Source organism: Anneissia japonica, unplaced genomic scaffold (assembly GCF_011630105.1).
Source record: "Anneissia japonica isolate Jap-2015-1 unplaced genomic scaffold, ASM1163010v1 scaffold1165_len1893470_cov193, whole genome shotgun sequence".
Lineage (NCBI taxonomy): Eukaryota > Metazoa > Echinodermata > Crinoidea > Comatulida > Comatulidae > Anneissia > Anneissia japonica.
In genome coordinates, this window is record NW_022709613.1 from 954,221 (window position 1) to 964,006 (window position 9,786).

A 9,786-nucleotide genomic window follows, 5' to 3' on the forward strand; every position below is an offset into this window, starting at 1 on the left:
CTTTGCTGTACGAAAGTCATAATAAAAAATACAACACCACACTTTTCCTGATAAGTGAATCCCATGTGGATACTTCATTAGTAAACACAATACATTAAGGCAGTATAGGGCATGGACACACACTGACACTGGGAGCCTATTTTGTAGGTGGCTTTAGAATTTGCTCTTAACAAGGTTAGTAAATAATAGGTCTAATAATGCTTACGAATGATAATTGAATAATACGCGAATATAAACACAAAATGATACGGCTGAATGAATTTTGCAGTGACAATGCGATTCGTTATGATGATGCACGTGATTCTTAGTCATAAATAGGTACAGGGTTAACCTTTAATGGAATTATTGCATGTGAAGTTTTTGATTGAAATCGATTAAATAAGCATTTGAAAACCCTAAATCGTCAAAATTTTTGGGAGCTTCACCCCACCCCGAAACCAATCTCAAAATATTTTAAGTGACGTCTGACCACCACAGCGTTGCTCTTGTCTGGGGACATTGGACCCCCCGTCGGGCAAATCCTGGCGCCAGACATTGCATTTTTAATATACTATACCCATACGTAAATAATTTCTAAGTGTCGTTTAGTATCTTATTTTATTTATTTTAGTACAAATAGACATGTTTGTACAACGTGCGTTGGATATAAGATCAATTAGACATACATCGGTATTTGCCCGTAGAAAACGATAGATAGTATGACTATGAATGTTCAAATACCTTTCGAAGAATCAATATCTGGTAGTACGTGTCTATTTCATTCATAGTTGCAGTCTTAGCATCATATTATTTATATGAAAAGCATTAATAATGAGGTACAAGTAGGCCTATATTGTTATTTCCTCGCCGTGTAGGATAGCGAGTGGAAACCTCTAATATGGTTACAGTAATTCCTGTAAATTCATTTTTCCTGTTGCTAAAATAGCCTCATAACCTCCTCACCGATTGCGTTTATTCCAATATAAAGTTCATCCAGACAAGAAACAGGGCATTGCCACCCAAACGCATTTAGCGCGTTTTGCTTAATTAACAAACAAACGGAAAACGTCTAATTTATTGTGTTATATTATTTGTAGCTATTACGTCTTAAAAAATGCTTTAAATTATGCAAAGTTTTAGTTGCATATTTCTATTTTGTAAAAGGTCTTAGAGCTATATTGCAATCTGTCACAGTACTTTACTATATGCCTACCTATTATGAGCTATGCTCGAAACAATTTGTATCAAATTAAGTTTCAACTCAGGCTGATTACAACTGTTTTGATTTTTTATTCCTTCACTATAGGCCTATATGTAGGCCTATACGTGTGTTTATTGACTGAAAAGTCAAAACCCGGAAAACACACATCTTTGTATGCGCATATATGCGCCTACTCAAATGAAAAATCCCAAACACCATTTATAGGTTCCGACTGTATTGATTTCATGCCAGACAGCTTTCTCGTGATTTTGCTCACGTGTTCAGTTAGAGCCTGCCTGTCGAATCGCCAGAACCATGGTAAGCTATTGCTCAGCTTGATAGTATTCTTATTTTAAAGATTATTTTAAAATGCAACTGACTTGTTAATAGTTCGGTAAAAAAGTCTGCATACATAGTAGTAGATCCCAGGCTAAATTTGTAAAGCACTGTATTATCTAATTTGTGCATACGTTTACTTATCGACTTTTGTTTTTCTTACTTAATTTGTTTTTATCTTTTATTATTTTCATTAGTTTTGTTTAGATTACTTTTGTATTAGTTAAGATGTTTGACGCAACATCTGTTGAGTCGCAAAATGTGTGTGTACATGGTGTGTGTGTATGTGTATATATAATATATAATAATATATATATGTATACGTTTGTAGTAGGTTCATACTATGTATATATATATATATATATATATTATATATATCACTTATAATTACATTTTTTAACTCTCACGCTATGATAATTGCAAATTTTGTCCATCCAGCAGACACAACGTTCACAAACGTTTTGAATGTTAGGTCACAAAATAACGTTAACACAACGTTACTTCAACGTTATTTAGCCACGATATACGTATTAATCTACAAAACGCTTTAAACAAACTACAACGTTATTGTAATGAGAAATTTGGAATCATCGGGATGGGAATCATAGGCTAATTCTGATGCATTATTGGTAGGCAATTATTGAATATTGTTTCTGCTATACTTTATCGTATCATTTTTTTTTCATTTTCATTATCATGAACTTGCTATGTTATGTAGGAGGCGAGCATTGAGTACAATCCATATGGTAGTCCGGGTACTGCAATGGAGATACCAGCTAATCAGCACAATCTAGAACGTCTACGAGAAATCATAGAAAATGGAAACCTCAAGCAAGGTAAGCAGTGTGCTGTATAACTTAGTATACTACCTACTGTAGGCCTACATTGAAGGCCTGCTGTACTACAAAAAGGTGAAGTGGCGGAAAGATGAGCTGTATTTCAACCCACCCAATAAACTGAAGTACTTTCTCTTTATTTAACTAACTTTTACACTCAGTTGTATAAAATTGCCTGGTGGTTAGAACGGTGCCTACCGTATTATAAATCTAATAATTAATTCTTTAAACTGTAGGTATGCAGGGGCGGATTCAGATATGTCCAAACGGGGTGGGGGAGTGGCGAAAATGGGGATGATCGAGACAACACTAACCTAGGGGGTCAGTGGGCATGCCCGGGAAAAATTTTGTTTTTTTTCTATACGCCCGAAAATAACCTTTATTTTTCTTTCTTTTTTTTTTTTTTTTTTTTTTTTTTTTTTTTTTTTTTGCTTTTTTTTTAACATTCCGAAAGAAGGGGTGGGGTGAGCCGCCCCTGTATAGGGCTTTTTATTTACTTCTGTAATATTTTCTTGTGCAATGTTCTTGTTAATTTATTTTACATTTTTTTGTAACTATTAAATTAATTTTTTAAGTTTATTTATTTATAATCTTTTTTCCTTTTTTTTTTGTTTTTCAATCGTTTGTAATATTAATAAATATGTTCATCTCATTAAGAATGCTTTATACTATTCTTGGGAAAATCTGTCACTGAACAAACAAACAACTCGTTACAATAGCACTTTTTCATTTAATTCTTATATACATGGCTTACCATAGTATTCATGACCTCTATATACATGACTTACCTCAATATATGCTTGTTTTGTCTTTCATCTGACCGGTAGTATATAAACCGGTAGTAGTATAAGTATTATTACCGGATGGTGACATGTGACACGTTGAAACATGTCGTTTATAAGCTTCATAATTACATTAATTTTTTATATAAATCTAGTAATGCAATCAATTAATTAAATTATCCTTATATATTTATGTAATCATTAAGTAATGTTGTTAATATGCAATTTAGATTAATAAATAATTCATCAAATAGTTTAGGGCTTTTTATATATTTTTGTTATACCTTTTCTCTTGTGTGCAATATTCATGCTAACTTTTTCTCATTTTTAAGGCAGCTGACCAGTGGCGTATCTAGAATTCTTTAATTGGAGGTGGGGCTGATGGGCGAACGAATGTGAAGGGGGTGCGGTGGGGGCTCGATGATCAGTTAGCTAATTCGTAAAATATGGTGATTTTAGGTGATTTTTAACTACTTGACCGTGATTTTTTTTTTGGGGGGGGGAACGACTGGGCGAGCGCGTGTAATTTTGGGGGGAGCCCCCACCCCTCACGCCTCCCATAGATACGCTACTGCAGCTGACTCTTTAGAGTTACAGTAATGTATTTGCTTTAGCTGTTACTGGCAATCGTTTTGTTGTTTCTTTTTGTTTTTGTGCTTTTAATGTTTATATGGTTGAATAGACCTAAATAAAATGAAATGAAAACTGTCGACGAAGACGTGTAGGGATATTATGGCAATCTGTAACGCCCACATTCTTCATTATCGATTTTTCTTTTAGGAAAAATATTTCGGAAACCTTCAAAGAAGACTTGTCACAAATGTGAGAAAACATTTCTCTTTGGTTGTAATCACTGTCGTCTATGTGAAAAAACCTTCTGTAACGAGTGTTATATCCAAGTTCCTGATTCAGTATTTGGTAAGAATCCACTGATTGCATCAACTGCTTTCAATCGGTCGAGGACCGATGAGCCTTTGGTGTATGGCGCCGCCTATAAGGGGAACACGTTAACAAAAATACAATAATACAGTACACGGCATCCATGCGTTTGAAGTGCTCAGAGATTCTAAGTTTGAAATTTTCTCCATAGTGTCAAAACAAGAGCGCTTGCCGGGGCCCCAGCACCTGTTTAGTTTCTGGACCGGTAATTATTTGTGTCCTATCCCAGTCTGATCCACTGTTAGTGGCAGCTTAATAATAGATAGGCCCTACACGGAAATACAGTCTTCCGTCCGTATTATAAGAGACATGTTGTTGATAACTGAAACTTTGTACAAAGACTTTTCTTTGTTGTTTAATTTTATTACTATTTAATCATATTCGTGTTAAAAGAAGAAAAGAAAAACAAATGAGCAGGGGCAATATGGTGTCGGGGAAAAAAGCATTGTTCTCGTGGTGCTCTGAAATTCACTCTTTCTCTGTAATGTCTGTACTACCTAAGGAGGAAAAGAGATAATATTGAGAGTGATAGATCCGAGGGCCTACCCAAAAATATCGCCCTGAAATATGCTCTCTGAATTACGAGAGGTCTATTAAAGCGTTCTAAAAAATTGAGGTGTATATTACTACAATAACGTACTGTACGTACCCTAAAATAATTCTTAAAAGGTAACGGTAACTCTGTCTCCGGCAAAAGCGGAGTGGGTTATAAACATTCAGCAAACTAGATTTCAGATTGTTGAGCAGGCGATATGACATTCGTCAAATTGGGCTTGGTGACAAAGTGGTTTCAGCAATCGGGCATTTTGTCAACAGGCAAGAATACTTATTCTGATAACCCACTGTAGACTGGGGCTATAGGCTACTGCCCAGTGGTGGGGAAGCGAAATTTGGACCGATCAAGACAACACTGAAATAGGAGGTCCAGAAGCATGCCCCCGCGAAATTTCTGTGTTTTAGACGCCCGAAAATAACATTTGAGGCGTTCTGGGTTATCGTTTTTTCTTTTTCCTTCTTTTTTTCTTTTTTTTTACCACTCAAAAGGGGGTGCCGGGGCCGGCCCCCCCTAAATCCGCCCCTGCCGACTGCCTCGATCAGGGTCGTCCCGCAATAAAAAATCCTGGTAGGGTTCATAGAGTTTGTATGGTCTAGTATGGTCCAAAATTTTGCTTTTACAACAATTTCAGGAATTGGCAATGAAAATAACGTTTTGGATAGGCAAAGTAATATTTTTCGTCCGACGAACTCGTCGTGGCGTTGGGTGACGGCCGGGTCCAGGCCTGTCCGACGTACCGTAAAACCTCTTAACTAGAGAAGAAGCCCATCTCGAATTGAAGCCCCCACCCCCCTCTTTAGTTTGCAAAAGTAGCTTCGAAAAGAAACCCATGCGGTAATACTGTCAGGATTTCAGTCCCTCGCTGTGCATTTCGCTTGTGTCCTTGGTCAAGGCATTGCTTCTGTCAACTCAGGAGTATAAAATGGGTACATGGAGGGGTTGAATGCTGTCTCTTATACACATCTAGATGTGTATAAGAGACAGGACCTAAATGTGTATATGTATGTATATATATTATATATTATTATATTGTTTTTTTTGTGTGTGTGTGTGTGTTTTGTTTTTTGTGTTCGGGTGTGTGTGCTTATACTATTTTTTTTATTCCTTTGCCTCTCAAAGAAAAACAAAATTTTTATGTTTTGATTTGCCAAAAATAATAACTTGAACAATACCAAATGGAGTACTTTTAAACTGTTAAGGTGTATTGAAAGTGGAATATCTAAAGTTTTTTTTCTTTTTTTTCTCCTCGTTCTCGATCTGAGTCTATATGTATTTTCCAAATTTAAAAAAAACTGAGGAGAAAAAAAATGGTTACCTTTTTAGTGTACAGTAGGTTTAAAAAAAAAGCAGATCTTGTTTAATAAAAAAAATACCCGTTAAATATATTTAATTGTCACACAGTGAATGCAAGAAAAGGTTAGTCCTCATGTATAAAATGTAAGTATATTATAATTTTTGTTAGAATATTTTTTGCTTGCATTAAATATTTAAACAAAAAGACCGAAATACTTGAATTAAGAAAAATAAATGTTTTTTGTTTCTGAAATTAATTTTTTTAAAAGAAATTGTTAATTATGATTAAGATCATCTATCATTATGGCAGGTATCCATATTAAGTTTTTCTTGACCTATGTTGTCATGCCTAAAATAATTTTTGAAATTTTGCAGTTACTACTGGCTTTATCTTTGAGCAATTTTTTAAGTACTGTTTTGTTTTTGTGTGAAATGAAATTACAATAAAATAATATATAAATAAATTAAAAACACGCCTGGTTTATATGCCTACAGTAGTTTAATTTAATGCCAGTTAATACACTCCATAATACAAATTGATATTACAGTGGCCCTATTTATTGTTTTATATTATTAATTCCCAAAATTTACATCAATCATTTTGAAAAGAAGCCCCTCTCTTTACTTTGTAAAAGTAGCCTCGAAAAGAAGCACATCCAAAGTTCGCAAAACAAGAAGCCCATGGCTTCTATTCGAGGTTTTACGGTAGAACGATGATTCCTCATGGTAGCACTTCAAGTTAATGTATTGCAATTTTGGCACTTTGGAATAACGTTGAATAATAAAGCGAAATCATAATTAGGTCTATCCCCCGTAAAATAAGAATGAACATGCTGTACTTAATAAATCAGGTTAACAGTGGCGTAACGCCCGTGAGCTCTCAGGGGCGCAGCCCCTGACCGCCAATCAAAAGGGTCCTTCCTGTTACTACTTACACTTTACCACCGAGCCTTAACATTGGACTAACGCCTGTGTGCTTTCCTGGGGCCCAGTCTCCCTGGAGAGGGCAAGGGGCTCTCTTACAAGTACTTATGCACTTCACTACAACGTCTTGACAATACGGTACTTTAATTTTCAAAAAGTAGAGGGGCCGGGGGCCCCTCTTATACGACCCAGCACTTTACTATAGATCTTTGACCAGTTCTATAACGCCTGTGTGCTTTGTGGTGCCAAGTCCAAATGAGCCCCGGAGAGGCCACGGGGGACCCTCTTACTAAAACCCAGCACTCTAGCACGGCACTTTTGACAATAAGGTACATTTTCTTTTAATTTTCTAAAATGTATGGGGCCCTTGCCGGCTGCATCCCCACTCACCATAGAATCCGCCTCCGAAAAAAAGAACTGAATACATGATTACCCATCATAGCAGGCCTATTGTTAAATAAATGTAAAACATTATACATGACATGTTAAAATCGATGAAAACAACGTATATATCGGATGAAACAGCCTGCAACGATATTGATATTTTCAAGCTTAGTTATAAACGACCCGGCGAAAAAGTGATCCAAACGTCGTAGGCTTACAATTATAATGGGGAAAGTAAATGTTTGTTCATCTCTGAATTGTTAAAGTGTTAATAGTCTAATTTTGTGTTGGAATGGTACCTAGAATAAAATCTGGGTAGGGAACATGTAACATGCGAAGTTTGAAGTGGTGTTGCGATTTTTGTTCAGAAATGCTTCAGACCATAGGCACTGTTACATGAAGTTTAAATCGAACATTACTGTAGCTAATTTGGAGTAGTAGGCCGCGGTACCGTCCTACATTCTTTCCCCGTGCTCCCTGGATCCGCCCCATTGGAACTTAGATCAATACATTCATGATTAAGGATGTAACCTGCACGCTAATCAAATGCACGTACACAAATGACGATTATGCATAGATCTAATAGGTTCAACGCAAATATTAAAATTAAAAATTTATGTGAGAAATAATTAATTGAAGTTATATAGTCACACGATATTGTTTGACAATGTCTAATAATGAAATACAATATATTCAGCCTTAACAATTATATCTAGGGGGATTACCCACCCCGGTCCATTTTGTGAGCGACAATAGGCCTACTTTGATGATATACAAGAGGCCCCACTTTCTCGTTCCCAGGGCCCATGACTCTCTTTACGCTATTGCAGGTTAATTAAATTACGGTATTTCTTGTCGCTTGAGCTCCCTCAGTAGGCTATAGTTAAATGTTTCAAAATTATAAAACTTCTATGTCATGACTATTATTTTTATTTCTTTTAAATTTTAAATTTACAGGCGAGCTACTTGTTTATTCATTAAATCAGCTGTTTCACCGCCTCTATTTACTTTCATATTAGAGTATTACAATTATTTATTAAAGTTATGTTGACTGATTGATTGGTTATTATGCTCGATTTGTACACAGATCCTCCGTACAGCAGCCGAGATATACCGCAAAAGCCATCGATGGTCAAGTTATGTCTGGACGGCTATCGACAGCTATTAAATGAAAGGCAAACTTTAAACATACAAGAAGGTAGTTATCACTATATAAATCAGGTAGGCCTACCTGTTATTATTAGATACGATACAGCATAAAGATAGTTATATCTAAAAATTAACTCATATCTGTGGAGATCCATGTGATTGATTGTCGATCGCTTGAATGATTCAAGATTCAAGATTAAATTAGTTGATGCCACTTATTGAGCCATCGAGGGCAATTTCCGCAATCACAAATTCACAATCACATAATAATAACAATGCAAATAACATTAAAAATAAGAAACGCCATCTTCTTCAAATTAGGCACTAACAAGTAAACTTAAACATTAAGAGCTGCCTTAATGTCTGAAGGGTGGTATTAGCGGTGTATCATGTCGTAAGCGAGACTAAGCAACAAGAACGATGATTAAAGGCGAGAGGTACGAAAGGGCAGGGAAGAAATGAACTGGGGCGGATGCAGGATTATATAGGACAATATAGACCTGGGGCCCGGAATTTTCACTTTCATACCTTCAAAATCTTACCTCCTGTATCCGCCCATATGGAAAATGGAGAGGATGTCTGCTAAGGTTAGGCCTTACTGTGTGTTCACTTCTGACCAACCACTATTTTTACTTTACGGTACTGCCTGTATATTATTTTTGACCCCCTTTGGTTACGGCTGTCCGCTGTGGGTGTTTTAATATTTTATAGGCCTAATATTTGGAAATACATTCGTCTTTATATCATTTCTAATTACACATTTATGCTTCATTAGCATCTTCATTATCATGTTTAGACTATTGATGCATTAAAGAGAGATATCGGGGAAGCTATACATAGCTATAATACTACAGTCACCGAAATAAGGTAGGCCCGGTGTCAATTCAATTGTACTACTCGATGGCAAATATCGAATACAATCTTATACGTACGTTAATACCATAACATATATTTATAATCACCATCATCATCATCATGGCTTTGTCATTTAAGCTTCAAGTTTATTTTATTAATATCATATACGCAGCCAAGGATGAATTACAAGATATTTACAGTACATTAAAAAACATTAAAAGTCACAACATTATATAGAAAGTTATTTGAATAAAACATCGTACATATAGGCCTAATAATTGTTTAAAATATATAACAAATATAATTAACAAAACTTCTATGAGAACAAATGAAAACCAATGAGTTTCATATTATTTGATGTGAAGTAGAATCCGATTGGAAACAACACTTATGTGTTCAAGTATGAAACAGCACCTACGCTGGAAACTAGCGTAACATGGTAGGCTTCGCCATCCCATCATTATAAGCGGTGTACGGTAAGAATGGCCCCGGAAAAAATGGCCCCGGAAATAAAGGCCCCGGAAAAAATGGCCCCGGTAAAAATGGCCCCAT

At 35.8% G+C, this 9,786-nt stretch overlaps 1 protein-coding gene across 2 annotated transcripts; it reads left to right on the top strand.

Annotated features, from left to right (window-relative positions):
- Nucleotides 1-76: 76 nt before the first annotated feature.
- LOC117106891 lies at nt 77-9,716 on the top strand. 2 transcript variants are annotated; one of them, XM_033248407.1, is made up of 5 exons: nt 77-174; nt 2,235-2,352; nt 3,915-4,052; nt 8,318-8,451; nt 9,176-9,716. In XM_033248407.1, the coding sequence occupies exons 2-5, from the start codon at nt 2,280-2,282 to the stop codon at nt 9,248-9,250; spliced, it is 420 nt and encodes a 139-aa protein (XP_033104298.1). In that variant the 5' UTR covers nt 77-174; nt 2,235-2,279; the 3' UTR covers nt 9,251-9,716. The 2 variants fall into 2 exon arrangements, with proteins under 2 accessions (XP_033104298.1, XP_033104297.1); XM_033248406.1 differs by lacking the exon at nt 77-174 and adding an exon at nt 1,374-1,498.
- Nucleotides 9,717-9,786: the final 70 nt, after the last annotated feature.